Source organism: Micropterus dolomieu, linkage group LG08 (genome assembly GCF_021292245.1).
Source record: "Micropterus dolomieu isolate WLL.071019.BEF.003 ecotype Adirondacks linkage group LG08, ASM2129224v1, whole genome shotgun sequence".
NCBI lineage: Eukaryota > Metazoa > Chordata > Actinopteri > Centrarchiformes > Centrarchidae > Micropterus > Micropterus dolomieu.
The window spans coordinates 30,172,443-30,196,538 of record NC_060157.1 but is presented as its reverse complement, the minus strand read 5'-3'; the positions used below and the strand labels follow the sequence as shown (position 1 = coordinate 30,196,538).

At 38.0% G+C, this 24,096-nt stretch overlaps 1 protein-coding gene across 2 annotated transcripts in view; it reads left to right on the top strand.

The window, feature by feature from the left end:
* The window catches only part of itchb (itchy E3 ubiquitin protein ligase b), a 36,727-nt gene extending 13,586 nt beyond the window's left edge, over nucleotides 1-23,141 (top strand). For both annotated transcript variants that reach the window (XM_046056314.1, XM_046056313.1), the window contains exons 9-24: nucleotides 988-1,083; nucleotides 5,465-5,639; nucleotides 6,142-6,211; nucleotides 6,614-6,698; nucleotides 6,836-6,964; nucleotides 8,718-8,790; nucleotides 10,379-10,450; nucleotides 11,426-11,514; nucleotides 12,592-12,751; nucleotides 12,920-13,053; nucleotides 17,669-17,809; nucleotides 18,056-18,176; nucleotides 18,337-18,441; nucleotides 19,085-19,181; nucleotides 19,673-19,745; nucleotides 20,038-23,141. In XM_046056314.1, the coding sequence (XP_045912270.1) occupies nucleotides 988-1,083; nucleotides 5,465-5,639; nucleotides 6,142-6,211; nucleotides 6,614-6,698; nucleotides 6,836-6,964; nucleotides 8,718-8,790; nucleotides 10,379-10,450; nucleotides 11,426-11,514; nucleotides 12,592-12,751; nucleotides 12,920-13,053; nucleotides 17,669-17,809; nucleotides 18,056-18,176; nucleotides 18,337-18,441; nucleotides 19,085-19,181; nucleotides 19,673-19,745; nucleotides 20,038-20,137 (1,720 nt within the window). In that variant the 3' untranslated portion in view covers nucleotides 20,138-23,141. The remainder of the gene's footprint in view (nucleotides 1-987; nucleotides 1,084-5,464; nucleotides 5,640-6,141; nucleotides 6,212-6,613; nucleotides 6,699-6,835; nucleotides 6,965-8,717; nucleotides 8,791-10,378; nucleotides 10,451-11,425; nucleotides 11,515-12,591; nucleotides 12,752-12,919; nucleotides 13,054-17,668; nucleotides 17,810-18,055; nucleotides 18,177-18,336; nucleotides 18,442-19,084; nucleotides 19,182-19,672; nucleotides 19,746-20,037) is intronic.
* Nucleotides 23,142-24,096: the final 955 nt, after the last annotated feature.

Below are 24,096 nucleotides of genomic sequence, written 5' to 3'. Positions count from 1 at the left end.
TTTCTTTGTCATCATTTCTAAAGGGATTTTGTAGGAAAGTATTATGAACAAGCATTGATTACATTAGATGAAGGAGTGTCTTGCTGAAAATAAAAACACTGCACAAGTAACTTCTTTTCAGCACTAATATCAACAACAGATAGCAACAACAGTTAACATAACTACTCAAATAGAGGCAAACGTAATCGGGTAACTAAAGATTTAATTAAATGCTTTGAGTCTTTGGAGACTGCAGTCCTTTGTCATCCAAAGTTCAGTGTCTGGACCATGTCACACTTAGGTGAGACAGGGGTTTTCCTTTTTGATGTGGTAATAAAACAAAGAATAAGGTCAATTGCCACGGAAACGTGTGTGGGGGGGCCAGTTTTGATAGGCTGTTCAGGGAGATGCCAATGGCTGGTTTGTGTCCCTTTGTCAGTTCAACAGTCAGGCCCCGCGTTATCAGCTTTGGAATCAAAAAGGTGCCAGTTTTATGGTCGGGATAGCACTTAGAGAAAGCAACTTTGACCCCTCCCCTTCTTCTCTGGGGAGGAGAAAGGAATTTAGGGTAGCTCCAAATTTATTCCATGTAAAATGCACAAATCCACACCGTTGTTCACTACACAGAATTATAGCATATCATTATTAATAGAGAAGGATGCGATGTTACCATTTTGTATTTAGAAAACAACACAGGTCTGAACATTGATTACATCTGTGTTTGTCCCTACGGCATTTTACATTTTAACCGTGGTCATGACTAACACTACGTTATCATTGCAGTCTATTTCTTGTTGTCTGTCTCTTTGATTTAATTTAGACTTTAATATCTTAAATACCCCTTTTGAGCTGTTTTTAATGTTATCATTGTGATTGATAACATTGTGACCGTCACGGGTTAGTTGTTGATTTTGTAACTATAGCAGTTTAAAAACCATACATAATCTAAATTGCTTGAGCTGTGCATCCATACCTAATGTCCTCAAATTTATTTGTTATTTTATCTAGGTGGGAGCAGAGAGTGGATCAGAATGGCAGGTTGTATTTTGTCGATCACGTGGAAAAGAGAACAACGTGGGAACGCCCTGAACCCCTGCCCCCTGGGTAAAAAGTCCTTTACTTTTTATATATTTTCTTCTTGGATACAGATTGTGTTTTCTTTGAAAGGTTATAGTATTCTAATCTATTTGTAGATCAAATAAGTCTCTTAAACAATATGGTTGCAAGATACTGGCTCAGTGTCCTATGCTATGTCCACCAACTTACACCTTCTCATACAAATCATCTAACTAGCAGTTTTGTTAGTCACACATGTACAGAATTGTCATCAGAATTCAGAATTAATTAGTCAAGATGCTGGCAGAGCGACAGCATTGCATTTCATCCGTAACTACTAGGGGTGAGACACTTAACCCACGAGACAAGATTCGAGATTGGGTTTACGAGATCGAGATAAGATGAGATTTTAACACAATTTTTTGGAAATCTTTAATGTATATTTTTATACAATATATAATATTTAAAGAATTGTCACCTGCCACCTGAATTTTGTGTTTTTTATATATATATATATCACCATAAACTTGTGTAGAAAAATTCCTCAGAATGCAGGAAATAAAGTTTTTAATGCTCAAGGTTTTAATATAATTTAAAGTTCCCATTACATAAATAAAAAAATCGTACTCTTCCTCCTCGTCCACCACCTCTTACACGATCTCTTCCTTCTCTGCCTCTCACATTGTTTCCATCTATTGTTGGTATCAACATTCAATGTAACTGGGCCACCCTGTGTACTCTAAACTGGCTTATATTCTAGACAACTGATTTGATCACATCATTAGAAACAAGTATGAACAATTTTGAGTTGTTGTGTGTAAACGACGACAACTGTGTTGTAGCTCAGTTTATTTATTCTCACAGCTAGGCTAACTAAGTGATTATTACCAAATCTTTGTTGTTGATTCAACAAATGGGTTTAGGCCACTGAGCATTGGGTTCAGAGAATGGGTTTTAGTGTTTTAACAATTGTGAAATACTGTATTAACTCTTAAACAGTATTATTTTGAATAGATATAACATTAACAATGCCATGTCTTCTTCTTACATCAGTTTCAAAGATTGAAGAAAGAAGGAATGTAGATACTAAGAGAAGTGAAAGTTGTTGAGAAATATTGTGAGCCAGGTTCAGGTGTGAAGAAGTTTCGGAGACAGATGAAGACTTAACATAGCATGGTTTATTGTGCCCGGCCGAGGAGATACAGTGCCAGCATACAACATGTGAACACGTCAAATGCCAACACCAAATCTGAAGGAGAACATCTTTTGGTCCCTTTTATGTTTCTGTCTTCCCCCTTGTGCCTGTAGGTTTCAGCATTAGGTCACCTTTCACCTAGAACAACTAATCTATCTGATGTTTAGACTCCAATGCTTCGTCATATTGGAATCTCTCACTATCCATGAGTTGTACTCTAATCTGTGGAGCCAGTGAGTTCTTGTAAACATTCTTGTAGGACCTTATAAGATTCACAGAGAACACTGATATCTGCTAGCCTGACGCCAGAGCTGCTGTCTCTAACTAATCAGTCTATTGTTGTCTCCCTGACAAGGACAAGTACATGTGAGAAATACCTAAAACTATAACGTCATTTCCCCGTTACATCAATTAAGACACCTAAGAAATATTCTTAACAAAAGTGAGAGTAAAGAAAGAAGGGATGTAGAGACTAAGAGAAGTGAGAGTAAAGAAAGAAGGGATGTAGAGACTAAGAGAAGTGAGAGTAAAGAAAGAAGGGATGTAGAGACTAAGAAGTGAAAGTGAGAGTAAAGAAAGAAGGGATGTAGACACTGAGAGAAGAGAAAGAAAATAATATCACATTTTAAAGGTCAAGTGTGTAAGATTTAGTGGCATCTAGCGTTACCCTTTCAAAGAGCGTAGTACAGCTATGGTGGCTGACACAGCACAAAAGGTATCATCTTCTCAAACATCAGAGAGTAGCCAGTCATGAAATGAGGTTTCTTTAGGTAGATATTTTAAGCAATAATATTTACTTAATTATATTGTAAAATCATATGTTATTGTGACTTGGCCACTGACAGATAAGTAGTTTTGCCTACAAAATAAAAGCGCAAGAAGCTTGTGTACTGTAATGCAGTAGTTGGAGTTGAAGTGAGCTTTTACTTTAAAAAGTTCTGAACGACATTAAAAGAGTCTGTTGCCTGCTTGACACACCTCTGGGAGAGCCATCAGAAAACGTGATTCCCCTAAATGTCCTCTGCCTGGAGATACTGGGGAAATGGAAAAAGTGGAAGTAGGTTGATGGATGTGGCTTAAACAGCGAAACACACACACTGCAGCACATCCCGTAATGTGAACATGAGAAATGCAGCATAATTAATTTGTTGAAGAGAATGTCCCTAGGTGGGATCGAACATGCAACCTTCAGATTCCCGCGCTTTACCGACGGAGCTAACCCAACAACATGGGAATTAGAATATTACGTCTTATTTTCTCACTCACAATCTAATGGTTGCAAAACTTATTTGCAGACCCCTGCTGTATATTATTACTTCTTCAAACGTACGTATTCAACACAGTAATGATTGTCTGCATTGCCTGAATTCTACCAGAAGTAGGACAAGAAGAACGTAGTGACGAAATGCGCTCTGTATTGCTTTTTGTCTGTTTTCAGCTACTATAGAAACATGACGGTGCAACATGGCGACGTCATGTAAGGGGGGGGCCTGCAGTTATGTTGATATAAATGGCTCAAGTGGTCTTTATACACCACTGAAAACATAGTTATGGATCTTGTATTGCATTTCTGTCAATAGATCCTCAGAAATATTACACACTGGACCTTTAAGTATGATTCCTTTATAAATGGCATATTATAATATTTACATAGCATTTACAATCATGTGTTGTTTTCTATCTTGCCATCATCCACTCAGCACTCCTGACCTTCAGCACAAACTGCTCTGATAGAATACATGTTTAGTGTGAAGATTGCTTTTATAATATGTTAGTGTGCTCCTTTTAGTGTTAGGGGTAAATTTCTATTTATTTCTCAAAATTGAAACCTGTTTAACCTTTCCTTTTAACCTTGCCTGTTTCAATCTCTCTTCTGTCCCTTGTATTCCAAAATGGATATTCATACAAGCCCCACTAATACAATTAACTAAAATCATAATTATCATAATTTGTATGTTAATTTGTTAACCGTTAATGTAATTAAATCTTCTAATTTAGTGGGGGAATCCACTAATATGCTTTAATGCACATGTTTGAATCAGTTGTGCCAGTAATATATAATCTCATTCGTTACACGTCTTACATTTTTAAATGTGCATCCCAAATAGCATTTGCTGCTAACTTCCGGGAACTATTGAGACACTCCTTGATCCGCCATTGCTGTGAAAAAATGGTCCATTGGAGTGAACAGAGATGATGTGACTCTCTCTCTAAAGGGCTCTGCTAGTAACTAACTATGCAGCTTTGACCATAAGTAGGTTCCCGTTTGTATTTAGTGCTCTATGCATGAGTATAAGAATGCATGTGTATGAGGGTGACTGTTTCATGCTACAGTTGGTGTCAGTAACATGCTAAGAAATCTGGCAATGTGCAATGTGTGTAAGGCAGGGAAGAAGACTGCTAGCTAGTAAACATGGTGGTGAACAATGTAAAAAAAATATTCAAGCGTTTTACACTTTTGTCAAGCCTCAAGGATACCCACAAAGCTTTTTGGTGAATAACGTTGAATGCGAATGTAATGGTTTATATACTAGAAAACTACACAGAACCTTTAAATACCTTAACATGATTGGTGGATTTAGTTTGTCTTTGATGGCAGGCTTCTGTATTGCCAACATTACAACATTATCGTTTTCCCAATGTGAAAAATCTTGGTGTAACCGTGGCCTTAGTGTAGATTGTGCTTCAATATGAAGATGGACCTTAACTATTTTCACAGGCAGTTCGTCAGTGTTCCTTAGTGCTGTTTATCCTGTAAGGCAGAGTCTTCAAATTCTACGTAGTAGTGCGGTGTAAACCCTACAGACTTTGTTAACATTAATAGTCACATCACCAAGGCCTCTGTATTTTTCTTTCTGAACTTTGGACTATCTCATATGTAATTTGTTAAGCGCAGCATGCAGCTAGACACTGTGCCCTGTTCACCTACCACATTGATAATTAACTCTATTCTTGAGCTGTGATGCATTTATTTACCCACGCTTCTCTAACATGCTTGCTCTTTTTCCTTCCACTTTCTAAGTAGTTATTGACATGGCTGGTTATCAAACATAGTTTTACCAACTTGTATACTAAATGCAGTAACAATCTGTAGTTAAAATCATTGTGATGGATGGATTGTTTTAAGTAGTGCCTAATAATAACTTTGTGATGCTTGATACATTTTTTGCCACTCTACCTGTAATCCCTCAATTTCTTCCTCCCATTGTCTTCCCACATCTCATTTGTCTGTAGCTGGGAGCGTCGTGTCGACCAGATGGGGCGGGTCTACTTTGTTGATCACATCACTCGAACCACCACATGGCAGCGCCCCACAGTGGAGACAGTGCGTAACTATGAGCAGTGGCAGCACCAACGCAGCCAGCTACAGGGCGCCATGCAGCAGTTCAATCAGAGGTTTATTTTCGGGGTGAGACTTCCTATTTATAATGTGATACTGTGTGGTGATTTGGGCGTTAATAAACTGGAATACTGTAGGGTCACTCTTATTTCATGTGCCTTCTGGTTGTCCTGTGTTTGATGAAAGAGAAATGTGTCACCTCCATGACTTTAAGAGATTGAGTATTTGAAAACAATTGTTCTGAAACGTAAGTTATGCAAGCTAGAAATCTTTGCCTAATGCTGATACTTTCATACATTACAGGTATCAATACACACTGTAAAAGCGATGTTAATGGGAAAGTTATAGTTCAGTTAAAATAATTACATAGTATGCAATAACATGTTCATGTTTGTGACATTGCTTTTCATAAAACCAGCTGGCTAAAATATATAACTTCGGTTGAAGCTGATATTTGTCTTTATCTGACTCTATTTGTTGGTGCTTCAAAGCACAAATGCAGTCACTGACGTACATTGTCCTTTAGGTGCTTTTTGAATCATATAAATTATTCTGATTGTCTGTTGTGTAGCTACAAGACCAGGTTTCAGCCACTCAGAATAAGGAGTTTGATCCTCTTGGGCCTCTGCCACATGGATGGGGTAAGATCTTTAAGGCTTTTCAATTTAAATACAGTCTTTGAGACGCCTGTGTCAACTTGTGACAGTAATTATTCATTTATAGATGAGAATTTTATTTTCAGTGTACTAGTGTATGTTAACGTACTTTACATAACTTCCTTAAGAACTTAATCAAGAAATTTGTTGTTTAGGATAAGTAACTTTCAACACCTCAACTCAACTCAAGAGTTACACAACTGAATTCCTTTTAGACACTTAGCCATTTCTCTACAGGGATTCCACCCATCCCCACACATTTAAATCAAGGTGTCATGTCATGTACAAGACTTCTAATCAGGTTAAAAGGACTTTTAAATTTGATGTGGGATCCCTTAATTGCCACTTCTGCAAGTTGAATAATCAACTGTTATTGTTTCTTTTCAGAGAAGAGAACAGACACGAATGGGAGAGTTTATTTTGTACATCACCCAACGCGGGCAACACAGTGGGAAGACCCACGAACACAGGGGTTAGTTTGTGTGTGTGCATCCCAAATAGCCACTGCCGTCATCACATAAACTGCATACCAGATGAAAATGTAAATGCTGTGTCTTTCGGTTCTCGTGAAAGAATCTATGACTAAATTTTGATCTTGTCTCTTTTTAGGTTGATGAATGATAAGCCACTTCCAGAGGGTTGGGAGATGAGGTTCACTGTAGATGGTATTCCCTACTTTGTAGACCACAACAGGAGAACGACCACCTACATTGACCCTCGCACTGGAAAATCTTCACTGTATGTCCTCCACCATTGTGTTTTTTTACTTCCTCAAAATCTTTAGACTCACATAACAGTATCACTTTGTTGATTTTCTATCTGCCCTTTATGGACCACAAATTAATTGATACTTATATAAGTCATTATATAAGTATCAATTAATTTGTGGTCCATAAAGGGCAGATAGAAAATCAACAACTTTCTAGCCCACCTTCAAACCACTGCTCTTGGAATTATCAGACGCAAGCAAGCTAGCTTACTAGAACAGATACTCAACTTCTAATGAAGAGGCAGTGTATTATCATATCAAATACTGGAATTGTAATACTGCTATGTAAGTTTTAGTTTTATGTGTCTAGATTAAGGCCTACAGCCATTAAATCTGTTTAACAGAAGTAGCAAAAGCTGTTTTAAGAAAAAAAAATTCAAAATAACAACCAAAGAAATCGAGTCAAAGTTTTAGTGACAATTGAACATACAAAGGTTTTCAAAATGTGTGAGGAATGGACACGGTAATGCTAAATAAAATGAATAAAATAAAATAATAACAAAACAAGGCCTAACTAAGCTAAACAAAAAGCTTCTTATCTACCAAAACATAGTGTTTCTAGACAAAGTGAACTATGTGAGTGAAGAAAATAGCCAAACTTGCTTTATGGCCTAAACCTCATACCATAGTCCTTTCTTTATAAAATTTTAACTTGTGCTTAAACAGAACCAGCAACAAAGTCCAAGAGAGTGGACTCTTCAGGTAGGCTATTATTGAGTGCTTGGCACGATGATTGGCCACCTCCAGACTTGTGAACTGCAAGGCCAGACTGCACAGGTGGAAGCCAATCATCTTGTTAGCACCTGTAGAGAACTCAGAACAAAGCACAGGGACAGAAAGGAAGAAAAAACACAAGGCCTGCTTGGAACATCCATCCATCGTCAACCGCTTATCCTGCGTACAGGGTCATGGGGGGCTGGAGCCAATCCCAGCTGACATTGTGCGAAAGGCGGGGTACACCCTGGACAGGTCGCCACACATATATAAACAACCACTCACACTCACGGACAATTTTAGAACCCACAACCTTCTTGCTGTGAGGCGACAGTGCTAACCACTGCACCACCACGCCGTGCTTGGATCATGACATAAGCAAACGTTTCCTATTTTAAGAAGAAATTCTGAAATCATTAAAAGGATATGCAGGTGAAGTGGGTTTAGAGGAAAACGATACATAAAAAGTAAATAACAGTATATTGCTAAAAAACTGGGATGACTAAATGAACATGGATTGAATTAATCTTTAGGTGAGCTGCTTGATAGAAACAAATTGTAAAACATGTACACTAATAGCTCCTTTGTAACTATTGTAACTTGTGGGTCACCTGAGTCACTGTCAATAACAATCTGGCTTTAGTCTTTCCAGCTCTTCTGCATCCTAGAAATTAACAAAGGATATGTTTCCAGAGTGCTTCTGCTATACTCTTATGAAATAGAATCATTGTTATGAGTTAAAATGAACTCCATCAAATGAACTTGATTCATGATAAAAACTTGTGAGCATAACATGTCTTGAGAGGTTCCAGGAGTGAAAAAAACACTTTGGTGAATCGGGGTAAGGATGTGACTGCCTGAACTGACAGAAGCAGTAACATACTGGCCAAATAACGTTAACATATTTACACGCCAGCAAGACTTGTCTATAGACTATAATACCTTTTTAATATTCTTTATGATATTAAAACATATTTAGAGTATTTATCTGCTTCTTTTCGCTCACAGTGAAAATGGACCACAGATCACCTACGTTCGAGATTTCAAAGCCAAAGTACAGTACTTCAGATTCTGGTGCCAGGTAAGAGTCATAACAGCATATAGTTCAACAGGACTACTGGTTAGTTATTCTTAAGTAACATTCTCCTTGAGTGCACGATTCTTTCCCAGCTATAATTAATCAGGAAAAGTACCATAACCATCAGCGGACCACTTCAATTTATACCTTATTTAAAGGGAACTATTTTGAGTTTTGGGATATTATATGGAAGAAATCAGCTATCATGTACCACTGGTAATTTCACTGATTAGCAGCCCTTCAACCACAAAGCAAGAACTGAAAATCTGTGTTGGTGCTATTGTGGCACACAATTTCCCAATCCAGTTGCATTATGTATTACTGTATACTAGTGCTGGGCAGTGATTAAAATTTTTAATCGCGATTAGTCACATTGTTACGCGTAAAATTGAATAATGAGGGGAGGGGGGCGGACCGTGTGTTCACTCACACAGACTTCACTCAGTTAAAAACTTGAAATGACGTTACAAGTCACGGTGGATATTTTACAAGCACAGACCAGGTAACGTTAAAGCAGCATTGAACACATGGTGCAGATTTTTGTTTTGGCTGTTTGAGTTGTTTGACAAGCTGCGTCATTAACAAGCAAGCGGCTCACCTGCTGCCGTGATAACGGATCGCGGGTGGAATAATATGGAAAAAAGATGACAGCGTAGTCAGCCGAAGCCTCCCTCCACTGCTTGTTTGGGTGGGTGATTTGCAGGCTGATCAACATCCCGCCCCTCCTGTGACCCATGGTTTGACTGTATGTGTATTCAGAGCCAGTGAGCAACAGACTTTCAAACTAATAATAAAATAAAAACTGCCTTAACGTGCGATAAAATAATTGTTGGTGTTAATTAATGCGTTAATAATGCGTTAACATGCCCGGCCCTACTGTATACATAATACAAATGGATTAATGTATTACTAAACACTCCGATAATTTGCAAGTTAATTTGAAATCGTAATGTTCTAGATGAGTCTAATAAAATAAAATCACCATCTGTGTCAGGCTGAACATATAAACTTTGTAGTATGTCAGTGAGTTGTGTGATTGATGATTAGTGAATTATGGCGTCTTTGGTCGCAGTAACTGTAAAGCGGGTTGTCGGTGGACATACCTCTGAGTACGATCTAGGACCGCTGTTATCATTTGACAACCAAAGATTCTCCATATTTCTTTCATGATTGAGGGACTGGCCATTATATCACAAAGTCAATAAAACAAATTTAAAGTATTATAATTATAAAGTACAACTATATGTTATCACCAGATGTACTGTAAAACATGTGTTATACAGTTATATATATATATATATATATATATATATATATCTCAGTAACAGTTATACTATTATACATTTTTGTTTTCATACCCATCCAGTATAAAATACAGTATTACATATTGAATGACAACAAAAAGGCACACTGTGTGTATGCGTGTGTGTGTGTGTGTGTGTGTGTGTGTGTGTGTGTGTGTGTGTGCGATTGAGTGCATTCCACATGCATATCAACTGTAACCTTGAAGTGAATTTTGAATGACTCATGATCTGACAGTTGAAAGCACATTTGACTGCTAAATGTTTCTGACATTTGCCCTTTTCTTCAGCAACTGTCAATGCCTCAACACATCAAGATCACAGTATCCAGAAAAACCCTGTTTGAGGACTCTTTCCAGCAGGTAAAGTGACCTACCGCAGCTATGCAGTCACACCAAGCTCACTGAACTCTGGGAAGGTGTGCTTTTACACACACCATTGCCTTGTTCTGCTATTTATGTAGCCTCACCTACTCTACCTCCTAGCTAAAAGGATATTGCCTTGGTTGTTGCACCTTTCTAGTAGAATAAAATTTTATCAGTGTATCTCCTAAATATAATCAACAATGGTGTCTCTGCTGGTCTTTAACATTGCAAAAAACAACAACAAAGAAAACAAACAACTTAAAGTAATTAAAGAGTTAATAAAGACTTTAGAATGGTAAATTCTTATTACCACAGGGTTGGTTGTCCAACATAACCTGTATCTGTTATCTCCTATGACCTGGTCCTTCTCTTATTTATAGACAGTAACTAAAAGTAGGACTTCATTTCTTAATTTTACTTCCTGCACTGTCTGTGTTATTAAGATTAAATTATTTGACAGTATTTAATTGACCAAGCGTGTTGCATGCACCATTTTACAACTTTTCTCAGTTGCTTTGGCACCATCATTCTCCAAACACTGTTGCACCTGTAAACTATAGATGTGAGAATTCTCATTTATCAAACTGACTTGCACACCATGTTGAAACTGAGATGTAGGTACCACAGTCACTGGATATGGACAAGACATACATCATAGAGGGAGATATGACCATTAAAGCAATGATAAAGGAAAATGTTATTTTGGTGGCCGTGATAAACTTGCTGATGAAGCTTTTTACCTTTTCAGTTAAATGTTTTGAGTGAGTGACTGCAATACAATTAAAGTGTTGTACTGCTCAGTATAAAATGCTGTGGTGTAATCGCTCACTGTCAATGTTTTGAGAATGGCCACAACATGAAAGGAAAAGTGCTTAATCAATTAAGAAAAACTGTAATATCTCCGGTGCACTGGGTTATTGTTGTGTGCAGTGATTACACCTCCAATCTATCAATACATTGTCTCTATTTTAGATTATGAGCTTCAACGCTCAAGATCTGCGCAGGAGATTATGGATCATCTTCCCTGGAGAAGAAGGCCTTGACTATGGAGGTGTCGCCAGGTAAGTTAAAAAGTGGCTGAACATAAACAGTTGGAAATGTGTGCTCACACGTAGTGAATAAAAAGTGTTACGGTGTTTCATTTAAATTTTTTTGTAGCTGCTTTGGTCCATCAGTCACTCTGAATAATTAATTGGATATTTTGAAACTGATTTTGTAACCTGTCTATCTTGTGATTTTGAGTTTTACATTCGTTGGCAGTAATTCTTAAAGAATTAACTTTCGATAGCTGATGTCTTCTTTAAATTTTCTCTTCTGAGTTGAATTGAGATCTTTTACTTCTGAAAGACATTGAATAGACTCTGTGGCTAGCTTAACACACCTTTTAGAAAAAGCGCAAGAATATCCTCTGCCTCGAGAGGCTGGGAAAATGATAATAAGCGTCCATAGGTTGATGGATGTGGATCAATCATTTTCCCAAGCTTTGTCTGAGGGGAGGCCCTTAGACTCAGACTATGAAAACCCCTGACCTACATCATTAATAAAACTGAAACAACATAACAATGGCAGAGATACTGCTAGATATTCAGTGCTTCCTTAGAACAACATAAAACTACATTACAACTCCGTTATAAGCCCCGTCCCCGTGAGGGTTGTTCCTCTGTTGCAGAGTTTGTAGATGGAAGCTAACTGCTGACGGCAGCTACGGTTAGCAGTTACTTTAGCAATAAGTGAAGCCATGTTTCCATTAAGAAACTAACGTTCCTTCACATCCAAAAAAGCCTGTCAGATCTGCACTTTCGGGAACAAACATTCTAAACCTAGAGCAGTCTGAAACCTAAGCTTTTTTCTCACATTATTTGAAACTTTGGCCATGTTTAATATAAACATTCCACATTGTAACATTATTTTATAGATAAAAAATAAGAGAAAGCATAATTGGTCCCCTTTAAATTTTGTAATTTGAATCTGAAATTTGCTCCTATTCTTGCCTCACAAGAGGCTGACCTAGAGGGGTGTGTAAACGTGTAAATCTACACTAAATGAATGCTCCCTACTTTTAATATGTTAGCCAACAGGTTGGATGTTAGCAATATTGTACTGTCCTTTTCTCATTTCTGTGCTCTCCTCTCTTGCAGGGAGTGGTTCTTCCTGTTGTCCCATGAGGTTTTAAACCCCATGTACTGCCTGTTTGAATATGCCGGTAAAGATAACTACTGCCTCCAGATCAACCCTGCCTCCTATATCAACCCTGACCACCTCAAGTATTTCAAGTTCATAGGACGCTTCATTGCCATGGTTAGTTATTTGCGAATGCGTTGGTTTATAATAATTAGTACAGCAAGAAAGATCATTGTAAGAGTATTTTTAGGATTTTTTACTGTACAGAAAATAATTTCCTACACAGCAAATTGTGAAAAGATTTATTCAACCAATAATTAAACATTGTGTGTTTCTATCCCTCAGGCTCTTTTCCATAGCAAGTTCATCGACACTGGTTTCTCACTGCCATTTTACAAGCGCATCCTGAACAAGCCGTTGGCCCTCAAAGATCTGGAGTCGATAGACCCAGAGTTCTACAACTCCCTCATGTGGATCAAGTGAGTACACAGAGCCATGTGGATGACAGTTTGAGAGAAGTGTTAGTCTACTTTTACAGCAAGTCAAACTATCTCTTTCTTATTTAAGTTAATCATGAAATAATTAAAACGGGATTGATGGCATTAGATTGTTTTGGTGTACTGTGTACCTCCTCTATATACTATTGCCAAAAGTTTTAGGACACCCCTCCAAATCTTTGAATTTAACAACAGAACAACAGAAACTAAGCCATGAAGTGGTAGTCCATATAAAATCACAGCTGGGTCGCCAATTTTCTGCAGAGTCAATAGCTACAGACCTCCAAACATCAGGTGGCCTTTGGATTAGTTCAAGAACAGTGCGTAGAGAGCTTTATGGAATGGGTTTCCATGGCCAAGCAGCTGCATCCAAGCCTTACATCACCAAATGCAATGCAAAGTGTAGGACGCAGCGGTGTAAAGTACGCCGCAACTGGACACTACAGCAGTGGAGACGTGTTCTCTGGAGTGACTAATCACGCTCTGTCTGGCTATCCGATGGACGAGTCTGGGTTTGGCGGTTGCCAGGAGAACGGTACATTGTGCAAGTGTAAAGTTTGGTGGTAGGGGGATTATGGTGTGGGGTTGTTTTTCAGGGATTGGGTTTGTCCCCTCAGTTTCAGTGAAAGGAACTGTTGATGCTTCATCATACAAAGACGTTTTGGACAATTTCATTCTTCCAACTTTGTGGAAACAGTTTGGGGATTTCCCCTTCCTGTTCCAACATGATGCGCACCAGTGCACAATAGGGGTGGGGGAAAAATCGATACAGCATAGTATCGTGATATTTGCCATGGCAATACTGTTTCGATACATGAACGCCAAGTATCAATATTTTATTATATAAATTGCAGATGGGAGTTTTAACTTTTTGGTGATAGAATAATAAAATCTATTGCTTTTTTAGTCAACTAGAAAACAGGACCAAACAGAGAAATGTATCTTTTTAGATTAGACTTAGACCTAATTGGAAGTTGGAAAAAGGTAATATATTGCAATATATCTCAATATATTTAAAATCGCAATAAAATCGAATCGCAACATAAATATCGGGATAATATCGTATCGTGGGGCCTCTGGTGATTCCCACCCCTAGTGCACGGATGAGACAAGTTTTTTGTGGAGACCTGACCCCAACCCGATAGAACACCGTTGGGATGAATTAGAGCAGAGACTGCGAGCCAGGCCTTCTCGTCCAACATCTGTGCTTGACCTCACAAATGCGCTTCAAGAAGAATGGTCAAAATCCCATGAACACACTCCTAAACCTTGTGGACAGCCTTCTCAGAAGAGTTGAAGCTGTTATAGCTGCAAAGGGTGGGCCAACTCCATATTAAACCCTACGGATTAAGCTTGGAATGTCATTAACCTTCATGTGCATGTAACGGCAGGCGTCCCAAAACCTTTGGCAATATAGTGTATCTCATGCCATGTTAGACACCCCTAACTATTTTTTAACATCTTGCTTAAACGTATTACTAGTGTTAGCGGATGACTTAATTTCCTGAGATATCACTATAGCACAGAGATGTTTGTGAGTCACAAAATGCAAATACAGGTTAAGTCAAGTCTGCAAAATGTTTCAGACTTCAAAACAATAGGTCTATTTGTAGAAACTTCACTGCTTATGAACTGCAGATGAAGAGGAAGGAATTTCAGCCGTGGGTCAGCTCAGCTCATGAAATAAAGACCACATTTAGCTAACATCAGAAGAAATTATTGCACTTTATTGAAGTATAATGTTTAACCTTAAGGCAAAAAGTGTTGAGTCTATATTCACACATGTCAATAATCGATTATCTAGAGGTTAATTAATAACGTAATGTTGACCGAACAAAATAGGCGGAACTCGGAAATGTGGAAGTGCAGCTCCGGACCGTCTGTGCGGTGGAAACAATGGAGACATGTGGTTCTCCCTGTTTAGCACAGACAGGCAGCTGTTGAGTGAGTGACTGCTGCTACTAAAATTTCATAAGATCAATAAAGTCATGATTTTCACCCGCACACTGTGCTGCTCGGTAGCGCTTAGCTAGTGTCCTCTGCTCATTCTTCAAATGACAGCTACGTGGCAGGCAGCAGTAGGTGACGGTAAAAACAAGCGGAGCAGAGGAAAACATGAGCGCTACGTTTCAGTCTGGCAGTAAATGTACCGTGTAGGTCACAGCGTGTCCGTTTATCAAAGTCTGTCTGTTGTTTTCCAACTACTAGAAAGGCAGTTAGCACTAGCAAACATCTCCTCTTCAGACTGCTGTAAAGTTGGTTTGTTTTCATTCATCCACATATCGAGTACACAAATGAATGAAATGCTGTTTCTCAAGGCCCATGGTGCTCAATACAAGATTACAATAATCAACTTACAAGACAAGACACAAACATATTGCTACACTATAGAGACACAAAATGGAACAGATATATTAAGGTGGAGTGAATGTGGTTTGGTTGGAGCATTGTAAAGTACGTAATTCAACATGTATCTGACTCTATACTAATAACAGCAGCCTCATAAATAAAAATAGCAACAGCAGAGGCCAGTAATAACGCTGTAATAATGCTATGCATTGTTAGCTACATTTATATAAAGTACCACTGAAAAGCTGCATTTCATTACTACCTACTACTTTGGATTGTTACAAATACTTTGTTTTAAAAGTACCAAATAGTCAAACAGCGATAAAAATACATCTGTATCCTATTCGTTTTACAATCACATCGTAGCCTTGTTAATCCTAATGAGGTGCTTAGAAATTCCCACCCTTGAGGTGATGCATCGAGGAATCGAATCGAATCGTTGACCTGATAATCGAATCGTGAGACCAGTGAAGACGCACACCCCTAACAGCAAAGGCCATACATTGAGTGAGTCTCAGTCTCAGGAAAATCTCAGAGAAAGTATACACAAACATCTTAAGCAATTGTTTGCGTACAGGCAGCGTTCAGTTGAACTCATTTTAAAGTTAAATAGTGATCAGCTGGACTGGATTTTAATGTTAGTAAGTCGCTATCGCTATAGCGACTTACTAACATTAAGTCGCTATATACCGGTGAAGATAACGGTTTCCATATCAGCGCAGCCCTGACCCCCTCAAGTATTTCATGTTGATAGGCTGCTTCATTGCCATGCTTAGTCTTTTTTGAATGCATTCAAAATTGATCAGCTGGACTGGATGTAAGTCAAACAAAAAAAACCTTACAATTGTTGTAATGAGTAGCACTGTGTCACAGCTCCGCCTCTCTCTGCTCCTCCAAAGCACTATGTATCCCCCATCCAGAATTACAGGGACTGGGTGGAAAAATAGATAAAAAATTTTGTATTGATCCTATTATATTGCAGTTCTGTCAACTGTCAGTTTGCTTCCCGTCTGATGTCATTATGTTAGTTGGTGCCAGAGGTGGGAGTATGCCACTCATGTCCAAGTCTCAAGCAAGTCCCAAGTTACTGTGATGAAAGTCAAGCAAGTCAAGTCATATGAAATTCTTTGGAATTCAGTTTGTTTAAACAGTTTAAGAGAGGTTGCAATTCAGCTGTATGATCATTTTGGAAGATGTAAAGAGTGTTTCTGTTCTAATTATATTGAACTATACACCAAGGTGTCCCTAATATTTAGTCTACTATTGGCTTCACTGATTATTGAAGAATTATAGAGTAATAGAAATATGTGTCAGTAACGGTAAGCTCTTCCCTTTCCTGTAAAATTCATTTTAAACGCTTATTCAAGGCAGATCCAGAGTTAATTAAATGCAGTTCTTGAACCGTTTGGAATAAATGCATGGTTTTGGGGCTTCTCTGAAAGATAACACTCTGAACTGTCTAACCCAAAAGTCAGAATCACTGTAAGTGCTACTGGAATTTATTAATACAAGTTAAAACACACTTAAAGTAGTATTTGTCGTTTCACCTTGAAGATTTGCTTACAAATGCCCGCAGACAACTATAGCTAGAAAACACTGTGGGGCAACAGCATAAAGCCTCCCCTTGTCCAGTTTTAAATTTTATACCAATACCATGAAAAATGAACATTATACACAGGTGTTTCTAAGGGTACATTTTAGCGCAATTTTTTCAAAAACAGAACTGCCCCTTGGTGCCAAGCAGCTGCTGCTGCATCATGCCATAGCTTGACGCAGATGTGTTTCTTTGCTGGTAGATCATCAAATTCCTACTTAAAGCTGGACGTTATTTTCAGAATTTTATTGGCTACACGATTATGTCATCGGCACAATTGGTTGCTGTTGGCTCAGCCTACCCACGAAATAATAGGGGCTTACAGCGTGGGCTCTCGCTAGCTGAAAGTGAGCTCCTATTGGGTCGAAAGGTCAGAGTTCAGCGGCTAATTTGAATACAAGATATCGCATTTGTTTACATCCAAATCGGAGTTATTACGATTACAATGACAAACTAGCCATGTCTAACAGCAAATATGAAGTCATTTTCAAGTCATCTGTCTCAAGTCTAAGTCAAGTTGAGTCTTTTGTCTTAATTTGTTTAATTTTGTTTGACCGTCTGTAAGTCTGCCATGTCTGTTAAAACTCCCTTCTTTTTAACAAAGGATGATCTGTGACGTACAGCGTTGTAACATTTTCCCGTGCTACTCTTTAGGGATAACAACATCGAGGAGTGTGGGCTGGAGATGTTCTTCTCTGTTGACAAAGAGATTCTGGGGGAAATCTCTACCCATGAACTGAAACCAGGAGGAGGAGACATCCAAGTCACTGAGGAGAACAAGGAGGAGTACATCAGGTAGGTTTGTTTAGATATGATTCAGTCATTTCTGTTATTTTTTTTTTTTATTCAGTGCGTAATTCACACCGTAGTTTATATGTCAGGTTGGTTTTACTTGGTTCCACACATTCCTTAGACTAGAATGTAGTTTTTCTGAAAATGAAGCACATAGTGAACCTCAGTTTTTCTATTTTGAGTGTGTGTTTGAGTTTGATGAGGTAGAGTGTAATGTCTGTGTGTGCGTTTGCCCGTCTCCCCCGGCAGGCTGGTAGCAGAGTGGAGGCTGTCCAGAGGAGTGGAAGAGCAGACACAGGCTTTCTTTGAAGGCTTCAATGAGGTCCTCCCTCAGCAGTACCTACAATACTTTGATGCTAAAGAGCTTGAGGTATAAATAAACTGGAAACTCTATGATTAGCATGATACATGCTTAAATCTGGATTGCAAATGGTAAAAGGCTGTATTTATACACTGACACACCGATGGCAGCCGCTGTTGCTAAGATTAATACAATGACTATTTTAAAGTGAATAACTTGTGTCTTACAGGTGATGCTGTGTGGTATGCAGGAGATTGACCTTGGCGACTGGCAAAAAAACACCATCTACAGACACTATGCACGAAGCAGCAAACAGATCCTCTGGTTCTGGCAGGTCTGTGCACCAGTAGGAGTTACCTGTTCAAGTTTTTCACTGTAATGCACAGAGACATTAAGGACATGAGAAATATACGTTTAATGACTTAACAAGTCCAAATAAATATACTGTGTCATGAGCCTTCATATTTTATGTTAATCGCATTTTATTATCATTGTTATCGGTTTCTCTTTTTATTTGTTGACATTTTCATTCTAGTGTATGAGTGGTATTACGTTTTGAAATCATTGCAATTAAAATGTAGTGGATGGGTAGGTGGAGGTACTTATGTGTGAACTGTACCTAACAAGCCCAAGTCAGTTTAAATGTGTGAATTGTGTTATGCAGCACCGTCAGAAAGAAAACGCTGCAACATTTTGTGCACCATGCTAAAAGTAGATTTTGGTGCATTTGTGGGCACACATTACTTGCTTTTTGTATCAAATTCCTTAAGCAACTGCCAGTTTTTGTGGTTAAATTAAATATGTCTGTTCACTATTGGTGTATATAAAAAGACAAACATACAAAAACCCTTAACACATCTTTCCCCACTAGAAGTGCATTATTTATGATGCCGTTTATCTTGCTCATAGTTTTTTTTAATGTATACTTTCTTGTGATAATTAAGTGTTTTTAAACTGCGTGTCACTTTGTCCTGCAGTTTATAAAGGAGATGGACAATGAGAAGAGGATGAGGTTGCTGCAGTTTGTCACCGGTACCTGTCGTCTGCCTGTAGGAGGCTTTGCCGACCTTATGGGTAATAATTACAGCAATATAACTTATTTAAGTTGGCATTGCATTTTAAAATCAGCTGGTATATGCATCTAGATCAGTGTCTGGATAAAGTCCCATTGAAACGTAGACAGAGTTTTGTCCTTTGTTGATTTTCTGCATGTTCTCTTTATTCATGTCTTCTGTTTATTTTGTACTTATAGTAGCACATTTCTTCCTAGGTACAGTATATGTCTGAGATTTAACCATTTCAAGTCCTAAGCATGTTGGCTTGGAAATTATGACTGTGAAATATAAATACAATTTGTTTTAAAAGTAATGTTGGTTAGTAGTAGTAGATGGTGAGCTTGAAGCTTTGTTTTACTATTGTCATTGTTTATAAAGCACTTTCTTAGCTTGGTATCAGTGCGGTCTGATTATGTTTGTCCCAGTATCTTGTAACTGTCATACTGATGATGGCGTGTTAAATTAACCCTGGTCATTCTAGCTCCTTCTGACCTGTGCTTTACTTTACAGGAAGCAATGGTCCCCAGAAGTTCTGTATTGAGAAGGTGGGAAAAGAAAACTGGCTTCCCAGAAGTCACACGTGGTGAGTTCATGCACACCCTGTTTGTAGCAGTTTGTTGCAAGAAGCTGTAAGGTTTCTGCTTTAGTTTGCTTGGTTTGTTGTTATAAGTGAGAACATAATCACAACCAGCTTAAAAAAATACTTGATAGCTCAAGGGTTTATGGGTATAAGTTGTTCTTCACAGCTCAAATCAGAGACTTGAAGTCTGAAGCTCATTCAGCTGTTTCAAAAAGAGGTTGTAACTTGAATAAACAGCAGAGGAGAATACATCCAATGTCAAGCTGAAATACAGTATCTTTTTTATCTTCACCAGTTTCAACAGACTGGACTTGCCACCCTACAAGAGCTATGAGCAACTGAAGGAGAAGCTGATGTTTGCCATTGAGGAGACAGAAGGCTTTGGACAGGAGTGAGACGAAACCAGGAGAAGTTTAAACCGTTGGCGCAGGAGTCTGAAGAAATAAAGACCACCAGTGTTCAAATCAGGGAGCCTCTCTTAAAAAGACAGGTGTTTCGTATGTTTGTGCTCATGTATACACACACCTGTGTGGTACTTCTAAAGGTGCATGTGTGAGACTGTTGCCTGCATGTTGTTGCAAAGGAGCTGGGATTTGTGTCTACTGTGTACACCATGCTCGCAGCAGGCCTCTCAATGCTTGAATGGTATGTGAAAATGTTTTATTCTTTTAAACCAAAAGACAGAAGCTGCTCCTGTCTCTGAGAATGCGCAGCAAATTATGCATGGGATCCTGAAAACTCACCCTCTATGCCATTTCTTTAATGGGACTGCAGTAGTTTTTCCTCCTCACATGGGATATTGTAATGGTGAGCAGCAGACAACTTTGATTTACTGTTAAAATCAGACTGAGATAAGATTGAGTGGATGTGCTTTTTTTGAAACAGGGTTAAGTTTCACCAAAAAGCAAACTTTGTTGCTCGAAGATTGTGTGTTGCATTAGAATGAGTTGCCTCCACTTTTAGCATCATCCCTATCAGTGGTATTCCTCATCACATCCTCAGATCTCTCTCAAATCTTTCACCTGCATCTCTACTCTTGGCTATAGTGGATCTTTTTTTAAAGAAGGAGTAAGTGATTCCGTAGAAATCCAACACCATGACAAAAACTATGCTATAGAATGAACAACAACACAGCAAGAAATGCAGTTAACGTTAGCTAAGTTGTGGGTTAGCATACTGTTGTTACAGTTGCTGCTGTGACGCTAACATGCAGAGAGGACGAGACAGTCCCAGAGCCAGCACACCAGATATTCAAAACTCTACTGCTACTATAGCCAACATCACAACAACAGCATGTCTTGGCAAACTGGAAAGTAAGTCCGCAGGCAAGTCGCACACAAATCATGGCGTGAACGGCTGGAATAGTGTTTGGTCCAGGTCACTTTGTTTGTTCGCCATTTACAGAGCTGTGTACAAACACCTGATTAGGGACAGCTAGTGGATAATGAGAAGATTTTAGCTGAATTTGACAAAAGAACATGTTTTGGATTATAATCACTTACCCCATCTTTAAGTGAAGAGTAACACATGCCAATATAAGATGATAGCTTTGATATAATCAAAAAAGGAGTGCTCAAAGTTAATGGTGCTTCAAAGAGATTTGTGAAATATGCCTAATATAAGTAACAAAAGAGTGTTCCTGCTTCTATAATATTTGATCTGTGAATCACTTAATCATTGTGGAAAGTGTTGTAACCTTCATTGTTCATAGTGGTGGGACATGTGGAAGACTTCAACAGAACTTAAACTGACCCTAGTTTTATAGGGCTGGAGTTTATATGCTGTGATGCAGAATGGGGCGTCATGGGTTATTAGAGTATTCTGAGAGAATCTTTTAAGTTATTCATCTTAATATCAGCTCCAAAAACAATTTTTAAAAACAAGATAATGTAGAAATCCATTGGGGAAGAAGTAAGTATTTTAAGATGATGACCTGTGTATTCAGTACTTTTAAAAAGACTCAAAGTGGAAAAACACCATATGCAAGTCAAACGAAATCCGTGTTTAGGTAAAATCTGCAATGACATTTTAAATGCGTTCTTTGCAACACTCAAAAGAAACTGCATGTTGCTCCTCATACATATGTAGCATTTGAAGATGAGTGCTGTAGCTACTACCTTATTTTAAGTCTTTTCTTGCCCCACAGCAAAACCACAAAATGAATGTGAAAAATGAATAACAATTCAGTTAAAAATCACTTACAATTCCTCTGATGTCATTTGTTGATTTAGAGACAAACATTCTATTGATATTACTGTATTACAAATACATTTCTGAGACACATAATGCATTTTATGTAAAGAAGAACAGCAGATTTTGGATTTTGTTAGTTAATTACAGATCGTGCACAAAGAAACTTCCAAATGCTTTACCAATGTGGAGTCCCAACGTTGAGTGTGTAAAGAAACAGACTTTATAGTGTAACTGCAAACACTTGTTTGGTTTGGTTTGACATTACACAACATCTGATCAACAGTAACAGAGTTTAAGAAGATGATTAACCTAAATGAAATACAAACACCAGGTAGTGTGGTTGCTCAGTATTTGCAGTGTATTCCTTAATATGTTAGTTACACACTGAAAAGATACTTGTGGTTACTGAGGAACACAGGATTCAGGTGTTAGTCTGACAAAGCACAGCACTTTTAAACATTTGGATGTTGTTCTAGGCTCTTTGTTTCCACGTACACGGTGAGGTGGTTGTTTGTCACTAGCCTTCAAGTAGCCTTATTTCCACCCTCAGGCATCGGGTATCCTTTTAGCAACTTGAGGCCAGCAGAGATGATCGACCTTGTGGATTTAATGGTGAAATGAATACTTTGGACTCTGGCTTTGGTCTGTCCTCCTTGACAATAACCAGACCAACAGGAGTTTCATAAATTTATTTTAAATAACCTGCACCAGTGTGGAAAAGCTAAACATGAGCTGATGACACGTGGCCTGTTTCAGTGGCTAAGTGTGACTTCAGCTGGAATAACAACTACTGAGACAAAGTCAGTGTATTATAACGAATGTATCATGATGAAAAGTTGTTTGGTAAAGTAGCCTATTTACATTTTTGCCTCTGATTGTTATCCCTGATACAAAGTGCTGTTTTAATCTTGTTCTGGGTCGGTCATATATTAAAATCCAGAGGGACATAGTTAAGCAAATATGTAAATATAATTCACTGCGTTTTTTGTTCTCCAGACTTTTCCATGTACAACTAAACCACTGTCACTCTGTATATGAAAACAAGTTGTAAATGGTGTCAATAACAAATTTTCTTTTTTAAAAGAGAGGTTTTAATAATAAGAGGTTTATGGTAACACTATATTTTCTTTTCCCTGTTTAATTTCGGGTGTACATGAAACATGTGTAATATAGAAATTGTCACCTTAATAAATTAAATAAAAAATGTGTACGTGTGTGTTTGTACCTTGGATGGGTGAAAGAATCAGTGACAGTGTAAAAGAGTATCCGTTTTATTTATTAATATGAGTACGATGTTTGGTCATTTCCACCAGTATCAGCAGCTCAGTCAGGTCAACACAGGAACATGAAATATCACATTAACATTGAAATTATAACTGTTTCAGTGTAGTAAACAAAATCTTCATTTTCAGAAAACTAAGTTAACATAGTAATTCACCCTAATTGTAATGAGCCATTTTAAAGATCTGAAAGTTTGGGTTAATGTGGAAAAGACTAGAAGCTACTTACCAATGCTCAATACTGCTACAGCTAGCTGCAAGATCTAGAGCTTCTGACTGATTTCCCCAGCTATCCAATCCTGCTATAAAGTTAGTAGCACCCTTATTAACATATAGAACCAAATAGATGAAGAAATGTAGAAATACAGAAATCAATAGATATGCATTTGCAGAGGTTTTATTTAACCAGGGGGAAAGACCCATTGAGATAAAATCTCTTTGTCAAGGGCGCCCTGGCCAAGAAAGGCAGCAGGAAGTCCGACAGTACAAACATAAAACGACACAATACAATCAAAACATCTACCCTTTTACCTCTACATATGCAACAGTAACTGCCCACTATCAAAACCAGTACATTAAAACATCTTCATGCAGATAAAATACACTAATGAAATGCCTGCTCATTTAAAAACATTTACATTCATCTTTATCATTTAAAACCTCTGTAAATTAGCCAGAGGATCCTTTGCAAAGGGCTCCACGTAGATAAATTATTGACATTTATCTATTAATTACCAATATGCATATTCACTTAATTATACATTTTTAAACATAAAAATAGTATTACATTACCTGACATTAGACAGTACTTTAAGTTCTTCTTCATTCAGTCAATTATTTACAATTTCTTTATTTTTGTGTTTATTTATTAATTGGATATT